Here is a 23,241-nt window from a genome sequence, read left to right on the forward strand (position 1 = left end):
TAACCTAGCAAAAATGTCAAATTATAATCTCACTTTTCTGAAGATCCCTACCGATATGTGACAAAGTACAGGCAGAAGCACAGTACCAGCTGCAAAAACTAAGAGCATAAATTTGCAATGACCATGCATAGACATTAATTGCATGTTTTTACATAAGAAGCAGATGTCTGTCACAATTAATCGATAACACTACATCAGATTACAAGTAGTATGCAATACCGTAATTTTCTTACATTACCACTTTAAAAAAAGCATGTGGGGGTGCTGTCGTGCAAGTCTGTGAAATATTTTGTGTTTATAGTGCATTATTTGTTAGCTATTTAACCAAACAGGAAGGAAAAATAAGTGGGAGTTTGATGCTTTGCAAAACAGGGATTATTCCCAGTGCTATGGAGCTTGGTTCTAAATTTGACAGGAGGAGTGCAACCAAAAAGGTCTCCCACTGTAAGGAAGGAAAGGCTGACAAAAAACCAGTACATTAGTCTGTTCACCTGCTGTGAGCTGTCAATCACATGCAGATAATGGGTCAAATTACCCTTAGCTCTTTGACAGCTAGGGAAGGTAGGTGTGAAGGGGGACGGGAGATACCTTGAAGAACTAGATTTCTACCTTCACAAAAGAAATCAAGTTAGCATTTCTAAGAAGAAAGAGCAATGAAATGCACTTTTCAATTCTGTTCTGTAGCATTTGCACTGCTTGTGTTTGAAGTAGTCACTGAAAAAGGATAACATTTTAACTAAAAATAGGTGACTATAACACAGCAGTGAATGCCTGTAAAATCAGTGCACTTGACAGGAGCTTTAGGGAAAATGTGGCATATATGATGCAATTTTCTGGAGAAAAACAATGCATTTTGGGATACTTAGAGGCAGACTAAACAGTCAGAATTATTTCAAGATGCCAGACCCCATGTGGTCAGAGTCAGAAATTGTGTATAAAAATATCTAAAAAGCTCTAAATAGTCTCAGAGTGTTGTTAAAATGTAGAAAACACCAAGCTATGATGAAATAAACATGTTTTTTGAGTATGTGGGTGCGGCTGTCCTTTAAATCCTGCCTTCTTTTAAATCTCCTTCCTCCCGTGTATGTATTGTTCCCACAATTCCCATCCCATAAGACCTTCTTTTAACCTTCCTAAAACACTAAGACATCCTGCACAGCACAGTCAAAGAAAGGGTCCTAAGCCATCACATAACATTTTGTTAAAATGCCACAAAAAGCTACACATATTATCACTGTATCGAATGCCTTTACTGCTAAGCCCTTAGGGCAAACCAGTGCCTAGCCAAATTTCCTGGTCATCTGTGATTTTATAGTAAGGTACACCGACGTCCCCCTCACCAAACTGAGTAAGAATAGAGTCACGATTAGCTGCCTTTCTAAGGCAAGGATCCATCAAGTCACACAGGCACTCAGGTCATTGAACCACAAGTGCCAGTATGACTCTGTCATAGCCCATGTGGGTGTTAATGACCAGAGATGCACCTTCCTTGACTATATGAAGCAATACATGATTGAGCTCACTAATTGTGTCTCTCAGGCAGGTATAAGTTAAGCACTGAGCAGCATGCTACCTTCTCCAAGGATAATGCCATGTTACCTCCAGAAAATGATTGATTTTAACAATTGGCTTTGCTTTTGGTGTCAACGCAAGGAGGTACAATATCATCAGTCTGGGAAGACATAGTTAACAGAGCATGCTGCTTCACCGGGGATGGTCTGCATTTATCCCCTTTAGGTTTCCAGATACTGGCAAAGCTCTGCAGTGGCAAGCCCTGCAGATAAACTGCAGCCACATAAGATGTGGTCAGATGCTTGTAACCATGTACCTCCTATGAGGGATTTTCTACCAATGCAGTGAAGTGTTTTAAGTAGTCCCAACTGTCTCCACTCAATCTGCACCCCAGCAACATTAAAATCAACTCCAAGGTTCATGCTTCTTCTGGGTAAGGTGAAAAAATACCTCTGCAATGACCACTTTCAATAATGGCAGATTTTAATTCACTGAAGCAGCTCTCCATACTTCAAGGGGGTGCTTCACAACTTAAATATTGCTCAGACATTTGCCTTAATCTCCTAAAGGGAAAAACTGACTGCCTACGTATGAACTGATTTTCTATTTTCTGTAATTACAGGAGACCCCACAGACTCAAAAAAACATGTTTATTTCATCATGGTTTAGTGCTTCCTACATTTTAACTCCACTCTGGACTAGTTACAGTTTTTTAAATATTTTTATACATGATTTCTGAGTCTGACCACATGGGGTCTGGCATCTTGAAGCAAATCTGATTGTTTACACTGCATCTAGGTATCCCACAATGCAGTGCTTGTCTGTAAAAGATCACAGCACACAGGCCTTTCTTCCTAAAGCTCCTGTCCCTGGATTGATTTTATATGCATACACTGCTGTCTTTCAAAGTAATATTTCATGCCATTCAATGGCTACTTAAAACAAAACAGTGCAAATGCCACAGAACAGACTTTCAAAGTGCATTTTACTGCTGCCTCTTTTTAGAATGGTTAAATTGCAGTTTTTTGTGAAGCCTGAACTGTACTATTTTGACTCGTCTCCCATCCACCTTTCACACCTTACTTCCCTAGTTGTGAAAATGCTAAGGGTAATTTGAGCTGTTACCTGCTGTGACTGACAGCTCACCGCAGGAGACTTGACTCACATATTGTTTCCTTGTTCTAACCTTTATTTTCTGTATGGGTAGGGGAAGGACCAGGGAGCTGTGACATCACAGCATGGGTGGTTTTTTTTAGGATGGTCGTGGTGATGTCAGTTTGGGGAGGGACTTGGCCAGAAAACCATTTGTTTTCATAGGCCTTGATGACATCAATGAATTGGAGGCTGCAGCAAGCTTTTTCAGGGTGGGATAACATTTTTTGAAAGTGAAACTACCATAGTACAGTAAGGTACTGTTCTAGTGGAGAGAAACAGTCGATTTAAAATATTTTACATGCTGTATTGTTGTTTATTCATAGCAGGGACAGTAAATAGGGAGAAAAAGGACAGAGAAATTGAGCACTTAATTACAGAATCCCATTGTTGTCCCTTAAGTTACCTATTACTTCACATTTTGTTAACCAAGTTAGCCCTAATTAACATTCTCCATTTCCACAGGGGAACCAGAAAATATTTTACATAAGAAACTTAAACAGGGTTTACAGATACATTTTAACAAAAGGAGTTATTAAAAAATTGTATTTTCAAGTAACTTGTTTTCAAGTAGAGAAAAAGATTTATGCCTTTTTTCACGTAATTACATAGTGAGTATATGGTTGAGATCATAACACTGCATGTGTATACATACATAGAAAATAATATTGATTATGTTTTATGGTATTTATGAGGATGAATGAGAAAGACTAGCGAGACATGTAGAGGTAAAATAGGTATGGCTTAAAGTTCGATTGTATGATGACAAAAGATTGTAACTCATTAGCTGATAATGGTTACGTTTTAGTAGATTATGCCAGGATGATGAAATAAGGAAATACGAGTAGGAAAGAGTTAAGGCTGGAAAGAAGGATATGGTACAGAAGTGTGCAGTCTTAAATATATAGTAGAAGCTAGACAGAAGAGTGAATATCAATGCGAAAGAATTTGTAGTTAGTGGAGAAACAGCAATGACAAGAAGATATTGTTAAATAGCTATGAGAAAGAATCAGTAGGAGATGGAATGATTAGAAGCTGAAGAGAAGGTCAACAGTGATTAGAAGATGAAGTGAAGGTAGCATACCTCATAACCACTAAGAACAAGCAATATGGGCAAAGCCATAAATAATTGGGAGACAAAGGCCCAAAAATAGTGTCAAATTTTAAATATTGCTCTTACAAACATAAAGCTGATAGAATAACAGGTTTTGCATTGCATGAATTTTATGAAGGATATGAGGCCTGAAATTTAAATGTTTGTCATTATTTTCTGACTAGTCTTTAATGACTTGCCAGAAAACTACAATTTTATGAAAAAATGACCAAAAATATGAGGGACAACTCTGGACATTATGCAAAAATGTGTACAGTTGATAAGTATGTAGCACAACTATCCTAGAAAAAAATAATACAAGGATGTACGTCAGCTGTGATAGTAACAACATGTTACATATAGTTACAGTTCTGCAGTTTAAAATTATGATGAAATAAGATTTTTATAATTTCATGAAGTTGTATACATTCCCATGCTTGAACTGGCATACCTCCCACTGTGCTGTCACCTGCGTTGTGCTGATATTTAAGAAATGTTTATCAGCAGATCCAACATTTTGTTGCGTTTGTACCATTCTGGAAGAAGCTAACCAACCACAGGGAATTAACTAACATATTGAAAGTTTTCTTTTTATTTATTTATTTTTGTTTGTAAAAAGTGTAATATGTGCAACACATTGTCGCATACTTGTTAACACTTTCAGATGTATTACAACTGTCCCTGATTTCACGTCATATTTTGCCACGTTAATTGTAAACTTTTTGTTTTTTTGGTAAATCACTGAAAATTACAGTCAGTCATGCCAGTCGTTGATTTCATACTTCTTGTTGTTCATAAAAGGCTGCTGTAAAATCTGTACTATTAACTTTTTAAACTAATTAAAGTGATATTTAAAAAAATGTATCTCATTTTGGGGCTTCGCCTCCCTTTATTTTTAGCTCTGTCTTTTTTAAACAAAGAAGAGGTATACTACTAAAGCTGTTAGGAAGAGTAATTACAAGCGTACAGAATAAAACCTTTCACTTACCTCACTCTTACTAAGAACTCCTACAAGAACCACAATGCAATGGAAAAACGTCTACCAGCTGCCGTCAGCAATACAAAAAACGTACCTGACGTTACGTTCTTGGTGAGTGGAGGATGTCAACTCGGATTCTTTTGCAATTGTAGTATTCGGGTTTAGCCGTGGTGCGCCGGGCACAGATCCGACTTCATCGGACGGTCCCTGAGGAGGTTGTTGTAACTGAAGAAGGCAGACAGCTACCTGTAAAGAACTAGAATGCTGAGTATGTGGAAGATGCGGGAGTTGGTGGACAAGGCGTGAGTGTATATTTACAGATTGTCAGTACTGTTTTCCTGTGTCTTAAAACTGAAGACGCGTTACCTGTAGTTAATCATGGACACGTAACCAGGGAGTGACGTCATCAGTCATAGGCCCTCAGCTGATATGTCACTAGTATGGCTCCTTTCTGCTATCTTTTAGTTATGGTCTAAATGGGCCAGGAAGTGACAGGACTGTTTGTTTTCAGTCCAGTTTTCTCTTTGCTATTTATATAAAGTCGTTGATTGTCTTTTGTTTTAGTACTATTAAACTAGAAAAGAGAAGTGTGAGTCGTTGTTATATATTTAAAATTAATTTCTTTAGCTTTTATGTAGCACATTTATCTAACTCTTGGTACTTCGCTATTTATTTTCTCAGCGTGATTAAAAGAGACTGAAATTTAGTCATATTCAGCTTTCTTTCTGTGTAGTGCTTCTGCTTCACTCGTTTTAATTGCAGGTGTATATCGCTATAGTAATAGCACTGATTTATTTAAAGAATAATAGTTTATCGCTGTATGTCTCTATACACCGACCCTATCATATTTAAAGGGGTCGAAGAGTAGCCTTTCTTAAGGCTTAGCTTTAAAGGTTCGCATTTCATAGTAGTCCTGCAGTGACGTCCTTAGTCACTTCAAGGAGTATTCCCGAGTTTAATTTGTCAGATGAGTGAAGATATCAGACACATATTGCATCTGTCATTCGAAGGTCACGTAGACTTGGCTAGGGAGACAGGATAGTTGAACATGATTGTTGTGTAAATGGATCCAAGCTTTATCCATGATTGACAGCTGATTTTTGATCCAGATCTCTGCACTGAAGAATGCAGAAAACGATGCATATTCTGGAAAAAAATTAGAGCAATCTTGCTGTAAAGAACTGGAACTGCTTGATCATAGTCCTAAATTATTTAGCAATGATGGCAGAACTTCAAAGTAACATGAATTATCTGCTGCATATTAATAAACAAAGTTCACGTTTTTATACATTAAGAGGAGAGCAAGGCACCTCCATTGCCTCCCTGTGTGACTGAGCAAGTCACTTAACCATACGCTGCTTTTGAGCGGAGTCTGAAAAAGGTGTATGGAGATTAGTGCTCTACCCTGGAAAACAAATGCAAACGAAATAAACTATAGTAGAACATAGGTATATTGTGTTGATTGCTATTAAAGATGCAACTGAATTTTACATATGATGCTTTTGTTAGCAATAGTAACATTTCTCTGAAAATACAAGGCATAGCAAAATAAATTTTATATTTTTGTATTGGCCAATTGATGTGTGAATAAATGCTAAATTGCTCCATGATCAAGATGTTAAACTGAGGTGTTATCTGTGAGTTGGTGATAGCTCAATCATGGCACTTCCAAAAAGATTAGAAGTTCCCTGTTGCCCTGGCCAATTTCCCATATTTGGTGTGCATACCACCTCTAGTTTCCTTTGAAAAGAGGCCATTGGCCTAATGGAATTAACCCAGTCAACAAAGTATAAATAAATAAATGATTAAATGAAGATTCTGTCATGTGCATTATGAATTAAAGGAGATAAAGCATTGTATTTTATGTTCAATTTGGGGAAGGCGAACTGTGGACAGGAATGTACTAGGCGTTTTTATTTTGTAGCAGTTTGGATCACTACATGAAGTAGCGCAGCAAATGTTTGCAGGTTAAGAAGCATACATTATGATGAATTCAGTTTTGAACTCAGGCCATTCTTATTTTCTTGTTCGTACGGTGTAATTGCTGCCAGTTCCAGTTATGTCCGTTTTTCTTTATTTGCTAGGGAAAAAAAATCTGTAATTGTTTAATGTAAAGCTGTTAGTTCAGTACAGATGTTGTACTTATAATATGTAGGCTTATTCTGCTCTTTGTGGTACTTGAAATATGTGAATTATTGGTAAAGCTAGGTCTGTTTTTTTTTTTTTTTTTTTTTGCACTGTTGCTGTTTAGTAAGGCTAGATCTGCTTTTTATAGCAGACTCTTGCTGTTGTGTTTTAGTGGACTGTTTGACATAAGTATGTGTAGCAGTTATGTTTCTTATGTATTAAGACTTTGCCAGACTGTATGGAGCCTTAATATATACTGTTCTCTTGTAAACTGGGAATGTTCCGCAGAACATGAACAGGCACCAAGTAAATGTATTGGGGATTTGGATAATTTAAAATGAAGGCAATAAGAAAAGAACATGGGTCTCACCGAGGGAAGTGTACTTAACATTGTTTAAGGATACAGGAAAAACTTATACCTTTTTTTGTATTGGTATTGTCTGTAGTCTTTGTAGACTAAATATAGTGTTTATTAACTTTTGCAGTGTAGTTTTTGTATTGTGTTCAGTACTTTGTAGAACACATATATTTCATCACTGCATTAAGTATGAGGTTGAGATTTTGGTTTGGTGTGAAATGATGCTTCAGAAGTTGTGACACAGGTTTTTTTTAATCCTATTAAAGTTGTGCGATGCTCTTTTTTTTTTTTTTTAAATACCTTTCATTGAATTAGCATTTTTGACACAGGCAAACTTACATTTATGTAAAAGCAATCAAACCATATTAAGCTTACTTGTATAAGTTTTGTACATTACACGTATTGATGTATATTATTAATTTAAGCAACATTATGTAAATTATTCAGTTATAGGTTCATAGGTAGGTACTAGGCTTTCGACCCAAGGGCCTACATAAGCCTAGCTAACAAGGTTCCCTGGCTTACGCCATCCAAGAAAGTTATTTTCCTGTGCCACTGTCGAGCAGAGACACAGAAATGACCCCCGGGGTGTATTTCCCATCCACTCATCAATTTTTTTCTTGAAGAGTGCTAATGCAGAATTTTGCTTGACATAAATGAGCAGCCTATTCCAGAGTATGGGAAGTCTCTGGGGCAGGAATCTGTCCATCCAGCATGTCCTGTTTATTGTGGTGACAAGGTTTAGGTCCCTAGAGTATGAGGTTCGGAGGGATTGGGATTTCTTTAGGTGTAGCATGTCCAACAGCTCTGGGTTTGACATAGCTTTATATGTTAGGCAGAGATCACCTCGGAGTAGGCGATATGCTATGGAGTAAAGCTGGAGTTTTTTGAGGTGGTCAGTGTAGAGCATTTGTTTGAGGTACTTCTGTGGCCTTTCCAGCTGTTGCAAATGTCTTGTGAGGTACATTCCAAAAGGGGCATTGTACTCTATAATGAGTGTCGAGTAGAGGGGAACAATGACCTATTTTTTTCCTTGATGAGAACCCTTTTATGATGAGGTGTGCCACATAGAAGGACTTCCTGACTACTGTGGCGATGTGACTATCAAAGGAGAGACTACTGTCCACCTGGGTCCCAAGGTCTCTTATCACACACATTCAGTGTTAAGTAGATTGCTGCCTATGTGGTAGTTCATGGGTACAGAATTTTTATCAAAGTGGATGACACTGCACTTTTTGGCATTGGGCTTGAGGCCATGGCTCGGACACCAGCCATCTGTCTCAGCGAGGCCCTTCTGTAGGATGCCCACATCATTTGGGGACTTGACTATGGCTCCTAGTTTGCAGTCAGCTGCGCGCTTCGTTAGCCAGAGGCCTTCTGTGTTAGCCTGTACTTCATTGCTTTTGTCTTAATCCCCAGTCCTCCTCCGAACAATTTTTCTGCCTGAATTGTTCCTAAAAGTTTAATTAAAAGAAAAAACATCTTTATTACATTGTCACTTAATGATGTAGCAAATTATACATTAAGTGAAAACAAAGCATACTAACGTATTTTTAGTGTTTGACTGGCTAGACTATTTAAACATTACATATCTCATTCAAATCATGCCTTCTTTTAAACCTCATTTCTCCTGTAAAACATTATTCTGCATGTATTGTTCCCACAGTTCCCATTGTTTTCTGTGTAATTTGCTCCTGTCCTTTTCTAAAGTCCTCAATCCCAGTTGTTTGATTTTTTGTTACTGTAGTCACTACTTACTAGTACAGTTGGTTTAGACTTTGATTTCCATTTTCTAGTAATGGCTTTTTTTGGCAGCCACCATAATTAGACTCTGCAAGGCCTTACTATGTTTAGGCAATTCTAATTCTGTGTCATAGCTCAATAATTCCTTAGTTATACCAGTTTGCTCAACCAGTATTTCTGATAGAGTACTCTGCAGGGAATTTTTTAAAAATCTGCCAACTCGTTACTCAGTTACCTCTCTCTTCTCCATCACACCTCCGACATTTACTGTCTACTTGAGGAAATTTCTTTGGAGTCTGCTTGGGGTACAAAAATACCTGTGTAAACACTTCCAAACAAGCATCCTAAATCTTGTAGACTTTGTTGCATATTTGGATGTCATACATGTATCCCACCATTATTTCTTTGTGAATTTCTTATCCAGTCTCTTTTTTCCCAATCCTTTCTAAACTCTTCTGATTAAAATTATGTGATGAACTTGTGCTAAAGCTTAAAGTGATTGTGATAGACATGTATCAGTTTGCATTTTGTGTTGTCTGATAGCTTGAAGCACAACAGTTCTAAGAAAATTCGGATTATTAAACCACAAGGAGACCGACAGAATTTAGTTTAGTGGATTGTAGTGTGCCTAACTTGCAGATCTATTCAGACTCATGGAGACTTAAGAACCATATTAGTAGATAATAACATCATACTTTAAACCATTTTTAAATTATGTGTTGTATTGTCGTTTTTGTCTGTACTTTTGAAGCTATTTGTGCACCACGTGAAAGTCAACAACTGACAGCTTTTGTCCACTTGCGTAGTTTTTGATATCCTGTTTTTTTTTTTTTTTTTTCCATTTTAGTGTTGGATTGTCACTGGATTGTTCACTTGGACCCTTTCACATACTGTCATATCTCTTTTTTGGGCTTTTTTGAGAGACCATCTTGTCTGGGGAAATAGTAGTAGTCCAACTCCTTGACTTTCTGGTGTGCCATATTTTCTTTCTTTCTTTCTTTCTTTCTTGTGGCATATGTGTGAATGTGTAGTTTTATACATATCTGAAAGTTACTGAGCAGGTCTCCAGTTTTTTCAGATGAAAGATTTAATTTCTTTAATACTTTTAACCCAGATTGTATCTAATGATCTACATTTGCTCTCAGACATGGATCACAGGTGGGGTGGGTGTTCTATGCTGCACAGTAGATGTTTAGATTTTGCATGGTTGTAGGGCTTGTGTGTCAGGAAATTGTCATGATTTTCCAAGAAATATATAGTGAAGTCGTACAAGTAATTGTCAAACCTAGATGTCTATATCAATTATAACTTGAATTAGTTTTTTGCATAATTGAATACAGTCATTGTAATTGTTATTGTATTTGTTTTTTGTTCCTTATATTATATTGTAGGGTGTGCCATTGTGTTTATTTTTGCTTATATTTTACCCTTGTATGAATCCTTTCTCCCTGGGACTTTGCTGAAAAGGAATGGTTTGTTAATATACTTATCCCAGTTAACAGATGGTAAATAAATAGATATTAAATAAATAAATATTGACATACTGATGGAAAAAGTATTGACATACTGAAGGAAGATCAATGATTCAGTTATCTGTTCAGTGCTGCATCGATTTTATATGGCTTCCCCAACTTCTGAACTCTGTTCATTATGCACATGTAGCTCAGCAGTGGACAAATGCCTTTGCTGTCAGTTACAGAGACTTGGTTCCATTCTGAGAAATATTTCCTCATGCTGATCGTGATTATTCAGCGCTCCCTATTTCACCCTTGCGCCATCTACTTGTTTTCTTTTGGCCTTCTATCTTAGTTAATGCCAATGTTGTTCATAATGTTTCATTCACATTCTTTATTATCTTTATATTTCTCTTTACAAATTACCTTTGCATCTGACTATAGTTTTCACTCTTATTTTTACCTTAAAATGGGAGAGTTGATTTTCTTCGTCTAAAATTGGAACTGCTGCCAGTGCACTCTAGCATTCTTCTTACTTTTTCCACTTTACACAAGTTGATCTAAACTCTGTCCCCAATGGTAGTTCTCCTGAGATGCATCATTAAGTTATTATTCACATCTTTGGGGTACACATGTCTGTTTCTATACGTTGACAGTTTTTGCATTATTATATGTTTTCTGAAGGATACGAAGTCTGGAACTGAAGTGGCTGCCTTTATGTAGTATTATTTAGCGACTTCAGTCCTCTGTGATTTTGCCAGAAAAACATAAATTTTGTAAGGAACAGACCTAAAGTAAGAAGCAAAAATCTGGACAGTTGAGAGGTATTTTTTTTGCCCAACATTTCTCTTTCAACTGTCACCTTCTGTTTTAGCTAGCTATTTTAGCCGTTCCTTGTAATATTTTGTTTCCCCTTAAGCCTTCTTTGAGGCATTGTCAGGTCTTACTAAGTTCATACGGTGTATTTGCCAAGTGCCACTAAGCTTTGTGATGACTCTACTATGACGCCCGTGCCCTGGCCCAGCAGTCAAGGAGCCTCAATCCTCACCACTAACACCAGAGAGGGCATCTCATATATGAGGAAAGGATAACAAATACACACGGTTAAGTGCAATTTCCCTTAAGAGCACACAGAGATCACAGTCACTCCGGGGCTGGTCGCTCCCTTGCTCTCCATGTCCCCAATAAGACTCCCCACTGGCGCAGCTATAGGGTCCAGATCTCAGCCTAGTGGGCAATCTGAAACCTCTAGCACCCTCAACCAGTGCCTCATTGTCCCTGCCCAAGTAGCTGACATACACACACTTTGAGAAGAGTTTATACAACCACACATACACTCTTGGGGAAGGCTGGCACAGGTTCTCCAGCTGTGCCCCCTTTTCCCAGACTATACAGTAGTACCAGCTGCCACCACCCACTAATATTTATCAGCTACTCAAAGGCCCTTAAAAGGGTGTCCATTTATTACTGTGCAATATTAATATCCAATTGGTAGTATAACCCAGGGCTAAAGCTATTAGAGTGGCCTTGTACAGTTTTACCAAAGGCATGCAAGTACTCTAAAGAGCTTAAATTATCTCTAAACAAACCAGCCACAGTTAAAAGGTTTTAAAATATTTAATAATAATTAATTAAAACCACAAGACAGTACTTTCTACTACACAGTCAGTGCTAGTCAAGAGTTTAGAGATCACGCAGAAATACTTAAAATAATTCAGTAGTACAGTTCTGACATAACAGAAAAACACTTAGTCTAATCTTTTCTAATTCCTAGCTACTTCTAGGAGAGAAAACAGTTCTAACATACTACTTATATAAGGCAGTGCTGAGTTGGATGTTCAAGACAAAAATGCTTAATCTCTGGTTCTCACTGTTTTAAATTGAAACTGCAATTCTGATAAAACATTACATCATTTCACACTTTCCTGGTGTTCCCAGGCTGACTGAAACTGCATTTACATTCTTCACTTGAAGCAATAAAGGACATTCCATATGTAAATTCTGGTAAATAACTTTAGCCTTAAAACAATAGGCAGGAAGCCTTCATATAGCCGGACTGGAGCGGACTTTAGATCAAAGGGTCACAGCATGCTTTTACTGGGTCAGTAGAGAGCACTGTTGCCATATTTTTGAAGCAGCATTTTTTTCATTTAAGAAAAGTCTGTGATTCACATTCATATTTACAAATAATATGTGTAAGATTCTATCTGGTTAGGCTGGCAGCCTTCACCCTTCTCTACCAGTCCTCACACCTACCATAGTTTTTTTTAATCACCTTGGCCTGGCCACATCATTTTTGTATTGATCCATGCTGTTGCCTATCTGCAGAACAATGTGTATTCAGAAGGTCCAGCACTTTGCTCTTCTGAATTCTGTTTCAAGAGATAAATGAAAATGTAACAGAAATATAATTCTCAAATTGTTTGCCAGATCCTGCCTTGTTTGAGGGAACCACCTTTTCTAGTCTTCGTTCCCCGCAAGTACTTACATTCAACAAGTCTACCTAGATCCATTGATGTATTGTCTCATTGAATGGAGTGTGCTGCTTATGCAGGATGATTTGTAAATGTTTTTGTTTATAAAAATTAATTATATTACATTTTTTCGCACTAATCTGACACCATTGACCTTGTACTGATTTTTAAAATAGTCTAATGCACGCTGAGAATTAGTAAGTCAGTAGAAGATTGCTGACTGTAAACTAAGACCGTTATTCAAACTTGGGTAAGCATAGACGAAGAGTTTTGGCCTGAAGGTCTGAGAAATAGTGAACAGGAGCAGGCCCAGCAATGATCCCTTTGGTGCACCCTTTCAGAAGTGCATCTGTGACTCTAACCACATGTTCTGTCAGACAACCATTGTAATGTCAGTATAGGGATTAGTGCCAATAGCCATGTCCATATCAATGAGGTCTGAGATGTGTTCCTTAGCTTTACTTATGGGGCTAGTAAGACTAACTGTGGGGTATAGTTACTGGGGTCAGTAATTGGGTTACCCTTTTGCAGTGACATTAAAGGGGATGTTTTCCATGTTTAGGAAATGCAACCAAAGGAGAGGCTTACATTAAATAATTTAGGTATTGGTTTAGATAGGTCATTTTTAGTACTGATGATCAGGCACCCTAGTATGTTATTGGGGCCAATGTTCTTAGCGTTTGAGAGAATTGAAAGACTTTGTACTTTAGTAATTATATGGGTGGCTAGGACTGTGGAACCCATAAAATAACTTAGCTGTGGGTGGAGTAAAATTTGCATTAAAATTATAAGCTAAGATATTGTCTATTTCTGTTGAGTAACGTAGGCGCACAGGAAGTTACTAGGTTATTGGCCCTAAGGCCCTTTTAAGCCTAGCCAAGAATTGAACCCATGTTTAGACAAGTCAGCACCCGATACCCTTGTCCAGCAGGGACATGGGTGGAATCCCAGCTATGTATTTTCCGTTTCTCATCCAGTTGTCAAGGTCCTGCTTAAAAAGGGTAAAGAAGTACTCTGCTTGATGTGGAGAGGGAGTCTGTCCCACAGATGGGGGGAGTCTCTGGGACACAAATCTGTCCCGCCAACAAGTCCTATTGATGTCATAGACCAGGTTGAGTCTGTGTGTGTGGGTTCCTTGAGTGGAACTTGACTGCGGATATGCAGTAGTCCCATCAAGGTGGGGTCAGAGATCACATTGTATGCCAGGCAGAGGTCACCTCTGAGGAGTCTGTATGAAACTGAGCAGAGGGATAATCCTAAAGCCTATCTGTGTATGGCAGATTTTTGAGGCCCTGGATTCTCCTTGTGAGAAACCCCTATGGTCTCTCCAGCTGCTGCATGTGCTTTGCGAGGTACTTGCCGAACAGGGCATTGTACTTAATAATGGGCCTTTATAAGGGAAGAACACGTGAATGTTATGATCTCCTTGTCCCTGGATGAAATACCCTTACTTATGAGGTGGGCCATGTAGAAAGCTTTCCGTACAGTGGAAGCAACACAGTGGTCAAAAGTCAGGTTGCTGTCAACCTGGTGCCCAAATCTCTCTCAACTGATTGCGTGCTTAGGACGTTATTAATGTGATAATTTGTGGGGACGTCACTCTCCCCAAAGGGGATGATGATGCATTTTTTGGTATTCAGCTTGAGACCATGTTTCTGGCACCAGTCATTTGTTTTGGTGAGACCCTCTTGGAGGATGTCCACATCACTAGGAGAATTGACAGTGCCCAACTTGCAATCATCTGCAAACTTGGTCAGCCATGGCCCACTGGTTTTGGCCTGCACCTCAGAAAAGTATATCCCAAATAACAGAGCCCCCCAGACCGAACCCTCAGGTAAGCCACTCATTATGGATCTATCAGTCAGCCACCCATCTGATAACATATGGATTGATGACCGTGGACAGTATTATTTTGGATGAGCTATGAGCATTGTTGGGTGTTAGTTCTTAACTTCCTGGCATACAGTTGAATGAAGAGTTATTTTTGGTTTTAGTGGCTATTTTAAATTCATTATTCAGCTTTAAACTTTCTGATGGTTCCTATAAGCTATTCACTAGTTGTGGTTAAGTGTACTCTTTCGTCAAGTAAATTGACATTAACTATTGAGTAATTTCTTGCTATATAATTTATTTATAAAGGTATTCCACCATTGGGGTTTTGTTAGTACATTTATCAGTATGTTTGGTGCAGATAGGGACTTCCTTATCAACACCAATATTAAAGTCAGAATAGAATCCAGAGGCATAGGGCAAAGCTTTGGCTGTAGGATTGGTGGGAGGAGGATTACAGTGGAATTTATCTTGTCAGGTAACTGAAGAAGGTTTGCTTTGGATAAGTCTCTAAACACAGACATATTTGCAGGGGAAGTGCACACAGTTTTGAAGGAAACAGTTGCTGATTTGTGGTTTGATTTAATGAGGGAAGATGATGCATGTGGCATTTTCAAGATATTTGGGCCCCTTAGATGAATATTAACTAGTGTACAGTGGAGTTAGCATTTTTAATATCATGGAAGTTTTAGACATGTTGAACATTGGCGGTGTAGGTTAGTCAATTTTATTGTTGTAAAGATGAAGCCCAGTAGAAGAGGTAATGGGCTTAATGACAGTTTCAGCTAAGAGGTAATATATTGGTGGTATGCACAAAAATGACATAGATGCTGTTCTTTTAATTACCCCTTCACAACTAGCTAATCTTGTTTAGTATGATTTGAACATCTATTGACAAACGCTGATATCCCCCCTACCTCCGCACACACAATTGCCAGTAGGTCTGAATTCATTCTAGGCAGTAAACCCAGGAATAGAGTGGCTGCTTTCATTCCTTTAAAACCATGTCTGTCTAGCTACACATACTATGAATGTGTTCAAGCTGAAGAAGAGCCTCAAATTCAGGTTATTTGACTCCTGTGTTTGAGTAGAGCCACTTTAGTGTGTTCTGAATTAGAATTCACAAGGTTAGAATGTGCAGAAAAGATTCAACTTCTCTCTTTCTCTTACATGCTTTTGTCATTATGGTCTGTTTCACCTTTATTCTTTAACTGTACTGCTGACTGACCTTTCCACACACTTTTTTTAAGCTTGGAAGTAGCCATTCCCTTATGTTTCTTCCTTTGTGCAGGTCCTGTGTTCTTCACTGCTTGGATGAGGCTATGATCTTTGGAGTGGTGAGGCCAGTTGATATAGTTTTGTATGTTCATAAGTCAGTAGCTAAGCTTATGGTTGGACAGCCATCTTGAAGCCTAGCCTCATTACCCTTGTAGTGGTAAGAGTGGGTTGATTCCATATAGGCTCCGCCACAGCAAATTCTGAAATAAGGAGGCTGGCTGAGACAACAGAATTACATGTACCAAGTCTGTTGCTGTTTCTCAAAATATTCTCTTTTCTTCTTGGTATGGTGATCTCAGAGTTGATTTATACAAGTTCAGGGGTGTGGGTCCTTTTCCTCATAAGGGGAATTGCAGGGGGTTTGCATCCCCTGCAGAAAGAAATTTAAAGGAAAAAAGTGATTTTTCGAGATTTGCCATTCTCCTGTGGTTTTGGTAATTTTTTCCTGACTTGTCTGTACTCGGCATTTTGAGTGCCAACATTTCAATAGGGAACCCACTAAAACCAGATGTGAATTTGAAGTTACCTATATAGTCCCTGAGGTTGATTTGAATGTAGTCAAATGGGTACTTTTAGTTTGATGTAAAGATAGTAGGGGCAAACTAAAGGACTTAATCATATTTATGTTTAAACAGTGAAAGCATATCGTGGTTTTAGTAACTAATCTGTATATTTATGCATATAGCTATAGAGTGGTATTAAAAATTATCTGTGTAATTTCCCTTTTCAAGCGGAAAATGCATAAACGTCAGTTATCCTTTTTTTTTAATAATCACCATGGCTACTGCTTTAGGCATGTGTAGTTATTTTATTTCTGTTATCTGGTTAGAAGTCTCTTGTTTAGTTTTTTTCCTTTATTTTCTTTCTACATACAGTACAGAGTTATATTTTAAATAAAACCAAAACTTACTCCTTTTGGATGATATTTTTAGTAGCTGAACAGGAGAGTTTTACTGATAACGTTAAACTGAACATTTTGGTAGACTGAGCAGCTGTGCAGTTTGTAAACACACATGTAGCTTTGCATGCACACACTTCTTTGCAGATTTTATTGTGGTTACTAAGATGTCCTTAGTACCTGTTGCTGAAAGCACTGGATTACTGCCTTTATATTACATGATGATGCAAACGGTGAGATGTGATAACTGGACACTAAATTTGGGATGTGGGAAAACCATTAAGAACAATTGTAATCTAAACTCTAATGTTGCTGTTATCGTACAACAAATTGTATACTAAATGTCAGCATAATGCCACAAAGGTTCTTTTTTCAATTAAATTTGATGTTTTTTAAACACTTGTACAGATGATGCCTAGAAGTGCATATAAGTCACTAAAGTATTTCAGGAGAATAAGTAGTTAGTTAACTACTGGAAATGTGAGATTGTGGCATTGCTTCAGCTATTGGCTACCTCCCTGGTGCGTTCCAGTCCCTGTTAGAGTAGAGGAGGAGATAAAATGTATGTTTTAAGAAATGGTTTGTGGAAGTGTTTTTGAAATGATTTTAAGATGTTGAGGATCTAATGCTTTAATGTCAGTGTTACAAGTGAAAGACAGTCAGTGCTAGGTAGTATATTGACTGAAGCAACATAGCAAAATTCTGAATAAAATGTAAGGAGGTATATAATTTTCAGAAAATATTAATAGTTGATTACAGATGACAGAAAAAGCAAACAAACTTTAAAAATCAAGTAGTATAAACTCTTAACTATATTTAGTAAAAAGTAGACCACGCCAATACTCCACAGGGTAAATGCTGCGCTGTTAAAAAAAATAATGAGTATAGCAACAATATAGAGAATTACAGCAGCAACAACCATGCAATTCTTCTCAATGAAAACAATTCAAAAATAGAACGACACTTATGTCCATGTAAAAATCTGGTTTAATAAGTGCACTCAGTAGGTAAGTGCTTTCACTTAATAGCTTCATCAGACCTTATAACAAACTGAGTACATAACATTTAAAAAGATAGAGCAGCCAATCAATTTGCTTTGACTATGACATCACATCCTGACTGATGCCACTACTTTATTACAGTGCCTCTAGTGGATAAACATAAGTCTTGTATCAAATAAACATAATAGAGGCACATACTATACTAATATGATATAACAAATACTTTAAAAGTAGTTTGCTTCCAGACTTAAATATTGTAAATGCTCGAACATTAATCCATGGTTTATGCAAGTTTAAAATCAAAAATCAATAACAAGCAAAAGAAGGATCATATTTACATCTAAAGCACGAACTATACATCTATTATGTTCTGCTTTGTATATGAACAATGCAAGAGCAGATCACTTCTAAACGAAATCTGCAACTCTTTAAAACAGTAAAAGGTGCATTACAGCTCCATAACTCAAACACTACGCAACGCACGGAATCTGGTACATCAGATTAGACATTCTAAAGATGTACCTATTTTTCCTAAATTTGTATGTCCCTGCATCTATAACATAAAAATTAAAAACACTGGACGCATAGATGCATCCTTAAATTACTGGTTCCTAGAACTAGTCTATAAACAATACATCTGAATTAAGCAATGCTTACCATTACCTCAGCCCATCATACTCACATAAAATAAACAAAGCAGTCACATAAAAAACACTGCCTAACAGGGCTTTGTCCTTGAGCTAAACCCTATTGCCTGACTGTGAACTACACAATGTGCACAAAATCTAATGCATTCTATCAAGCATTTCAGAAAACAATCAATCTCTCTTAAGGTCTATATACATGTGCATCTATCAAATGGGAACAAACCACAATACAAAGAACACGTCTATATAGCAAATTTTTCAAAGTAAAAATATAAAGGAGATGCTACTGAATAACAACATTAGTAAACATTATTGTAAACCTGAGACCACAAATGCATGTGAATAACAGATGGTATACCAAACGGACAAATCAAACAAGTGATATTTGTTCATCTAATACACCACACAATGCCCACGTGTACTCGGGGTCCCACCCTGACTCTTCCATCCTTACCTAACTCGCATACTGTTAGTGTTAAGAAATGGCCTGATCGAAGCCCTCTCATTCAGTCCTTTTCCTGAATCTGCTCTAAGACGTATGATCCATTTAACTTCTTTTTCTTCAGTAACATTACATCCCCTTAAATTAGTTGAAATAACCTCTACAACCATAAATTCAAAGGTATGTTGATGCAAAGTTAGCATTGCATGCTTTGCCAAAGCATTGGTTACTAAACCTGTTCTAATATTATAAAGGTGCTCCCTAATTCTATTTCTGAAACCTCTGTCTGTCTTTCCTACAGATGATGCCTAGAAGTGCATATAAGTCACTAAAGTATTTCAGGAGAATAAGTAGTTAGTTAACTACTGGAAATGTGAGATTGTGGCATTGCTTCAGCTATTGGCTACCTCCCTGGTGTGTTCCAGTCCCTGTTAGAGTAGAGGAGGAGATAAAATGTATGTTTTAAGAAATGGTTTGTGGAAGTGTTTTTGAAATAATTTTAAGATGTTGAGGGTCTAATGCTTTAATGTCAGTGTTAAAAGTGAAAGACGGTCAGTGCTAGGTAGTATATTGACTGATGCAACATAGCAAAATTCTGAATAAAATTTAAGGAGGTATATAATTTTCAGAAAATATTAATAGTTGATTACAGATGATTTTTAAAGTGTTTGCTTTTTCTGTCAAGTAGTATAAACTCTTAACTATATTTGTTTAAAAATAGTAGTGTATGTATATTTCATGTGCTTGGAGCCACTGGAAATGCATTTTAAATTTGATTACAGAGTGGCAATATCATGAAATTTTTAATATAGTAAAGAATGTACAAAATGCATTCCTTATTTTATTGAAACAAGAAGTGTGCGTAATAGAAACTTTAAAAATAGTTTACTAAAAGTTGAAACTGCAAAGGTGCATATTTTATGACAGTGTATTTTTTTCCATTGATATGTTCTTTATACACTTGTCACTCAGTATATGTATTATATTTGGGTTCTTGCTTTTGCTTAGCTCATTGATCATTAGTGCTATATCAAAAATCCCAATGAAGTTGTTCTTCCTATGTGAATTTATCTTTTGTTTACTTGCAGTGGAAACTCTTACCTGCTTTTTTTATTTACAAATTGTCTCATCCCTGGTTGTTTGCCAACTTGGTTTTCCACTTAACTTTAAAGTACTGCAGTGCCTTGCATATGGTCATGAAGTCCCATCTGTGTTACTCTTTTGAAGACCCCATCTCAGTGTAATTTCACATAAGATGAAGAATTCCTGAAACAACAGTCAACTTACCTTTTGAATATTTTAATTTTTAAGTATGTTTTCCAGGTTTTTTTTCTTTGTAGCATAATCTTTTTGGCGTCTTTGGTAAGCCACGGGGTGGTCTTAGTTTTAACTCTTTTTGTTCTTACTGGAGCTGGGGAGCTAAGGACATTTAAGAAAGTTGAATTGAAAAAGTCAACAGCTTAGTCTAATGGAAGAGTTTTCAGGGGGTTCCAATTGGTATTTCTGAATGAATCAGAGAAAGTAGTAGGGCTAAAGGTAGAGAGGTTCTGAGTGGGGATAAACTGGTGGGAGTGTGTGGGGGGGGGGTGAGGGAAGCTCGATGGATGAAGGCAGGGAGGTGGTCTCCAAATGGGTCTGGTATGACACCAGAGTGTATCACTTTTTATTGGGATGAGATACTAGGATCCAGTCTAGTATGGGGCCTGTGGGTTGGTTTTGTTGGGTCTAGTGATGGTGTTAGTAAGCGGAGTGTGTTTAAATAGATTGATTGACATGGTGGGGTTAGGGTTGTTGATTTTGTTCCAGTCTATATTTACATCACCCAATATGTAAGTTTCCAGTTTAATATTTGAGGAGGCCCAGGACAGGATGTCTTCCAGGGTGTTGGTGTTGTTACCCGGAGGAATATAGAGGGAAATGAAGCAGATGCTTTTATGATTGTTAATTTTTAGAAGGCCTGCTACAAGTTCAGCATTATTGAAAGAAGGGATGGGATTAGGATATGGAGTAAAGGACAGCTGGTTGGAGTAGACTAGTGCGACACCGCCACCTCGAGTACTTAGGCGGTCAGATCGAAGTGATTTGAAATCCAGGGGGAATGAATTCAGAGTCACTTATGTGAGGTTTTAGCCAGGTTTCAGAAATGGCTACAATGTCAGGTGAGTGAGCCAGGCATGAAAGTGGGTTGTTTTATTTTTTTTAGGCTTTGGGTGTTGATGGTGATGTTTTTGAGGTATTTATTGGTGGAATTATTGTGGGAGCTAGTGTGGTTAGTAGGAGAGAAGTTTGGTCCTGGATTAGGGTGAATGTCACCGGCTAAGCAGAGGTAAGTGAGATAAGGAATAAGATGTTTTGGTTTGTACTTGGTTAGAAGTGTCTGGTAACGAAAAGGTCTGGGTTTGTAGTATTTAGTAGTGATTGGGAGAAGTTTTACTTTGAAGAGGAGGTAAGGGTGGGAGGGAACTAAAGAGGCTGAGATGTTGTGGAAGTGTGTTGTGTGGGGGTGGGGAAGCAGAGGTGGAGGGTGTAGATGGAAGTGAGTATAGGAGGTGGCATGGTATATAGGAAGAAGAAGGATGAGGATGGATGTGGAAATAAAGGTTTTAGGAGTAGGAGAGTGCATGATAGGTGGGGCCATTTGGATGTAATAGAGAGGAGGTTAAGGGACTTAGGAGGGAAGGGGTGAGGTAGTGAGAGACAGGTGGGGTGAGGTAGTGAGAGACAGGTGGGGTGGAGGGAAAGTGTTGAGGATTGGTCGGGGGAGAGAGGGAGGGATGTTAGGAGGAGAATAAATGTAGGAGCACTGGGGGTGGTGGGATTTGGGGGTAGGGTAGGGGAGCAGAGAGAGCCCGCAGGGCAAACATAGCAGGACAGAAACAAGGAAATGGAAGCGCAAGTCAGCGAGCAACCATCAGTGAGGTGAGTAGTAAGCACAGAGCAGCAAGGCTCAGGAGCAAGGTGCAGCTCTGCTAAGAGAGATTGAGGGGGAGAAGGGAGGCTACAAGAAGGTAGGGCAGGGCAATAGAGCAAATAGGACAAACAAATATCCAGTAGCTTCATTTACTTTACAATAAAGTATTTAAAAGTAGGTTAATGCTGTCATCTAGTGGACAGATCAGTTAACAGCAGCTAATGGATGTCAACAGTCAGGAAATTCAGGAAATCTCAAGGCAGGATACACCAGGGAATGATGTACATGCGGCAGGACAAAACTTTGGTTCTTTTGAGTGTTAGTACAGGTTCTGCTCAGGGGACCAGTACAGCACTGGGAAAGTAAGCGTTCGCTTTAGATGGATGTCAACAGTCAGGAAATTCAGGATTCAGATATTGGTACAGTTGTTTCATGCCACTCAAAAGTTGTACATATCTTACATGAACAATACCATTAAATACTGCTTATCCAAATTTGGTCAATAGACAACAACAATTCACAGACAAAAAATTTGCAAGGTACTTTTAATTTTTCTTCTCTGTTTTTCCCTATTTTGCTTTCTTTGTAAACTTTCTAGATGTTCATCATATTGTTCACTGCTGCAATAGCCTTAACTGGTTTAGATCCTGCTAAGTATATAACAGCTGGCCAGCTTCCAAAGCTTCAAGGCACTTTCCATGCACGCAAACTGTCAAGCAGCTCAAACTGAGCTGACTAAAAGACAAGTTTGGGAATGAACCCCTTTAAAGCAGTACTGCCACTGAAGAGGAGACTCTTCCGATTCTTTAAGGATCGATGGTCGTCTTGTGACTTCCTTTGCTGGAAAGATAAGTTCCCTTTGGGGGAATAAAACTTCCATTCTCTTAATTTTACGATGTTTTAGGAGTATTTTGTTGTAACGGACTGTCTCAAGGCTGTAACTTACTTTTAAACAGAGCCCTTGTCCCCCCCCCCCTGTCAGTTTAAAAGTAATGTAAAGTAATTGAAAACTTTTTTTTTTCCATGGAAAATTATTTTTTCTCTTGTGGGGCTGCCGTAGTTTAAGTGCTTTTTACCATATTTTTTCTGTCAAAATTTATGTGATTTTAGTGAAATGTTAATCTTTTTTGTTAAAATTAGAAGTGTGAAGTGTGTGATTTATATTACTGCTAGTAGCGGTTATACTCCTGTTTACTTCTAGAGCCCTGTTTGCTTTTTGTGATAGACAAGCTGAGCAGGACCAGGGCAGATTCTCACAAATGGAAACTTGATAAGGGGAGTCTTCCAAGACTTGATCCGTCTGTGGGGAGTTCCTCAAGTAGATCTCTTTGCCTCCTCTCTG

At 38.0% G+C, this 23,241-nt stretch overlaps 1 protein-coding gene across 1 annotated transcript in view; it reads left to right on the forward strand.

The window, feature by feature from the left end:
- The first annotated feature begins 4,837 nt into the window (after window positions 1-4,837).
- Window positions 4,838-23,241, forward strand: part of CLINT1 (clathrin interactor 1) — a 1,421,335-nt gene continuing 1,402,931 nt past the window's right edge. The window contains exon 1 of the mRNA XM_044069360.1: window positions 4,838-5,038. Within this exon, the coding sequence (XP_043925295.1) occupies window positions 4,998-5,038 (41 nt within the window). The 5' untranslated portion in view covers window positions 4,838-4,997. The remainder of the gene's footprint in view (window positions 5,039-23,241) is intronic.

The sequence above is a fragment of the Protopterus annectens genome, chromosome 4.part0, assembly GCF_019279795.1.
Source record: "Protopterus annectens isolate FY-2018-M chromosome 4.part0, PAN1.0, whole genome shotgun sequence".
Classification (NCBI taxonomy): domain Eukaryota; kingdom Metazoa; phylum Chordata; order Ceratodontiformes; family Protopteridae; genus Protopterus; species Protopterus annectens.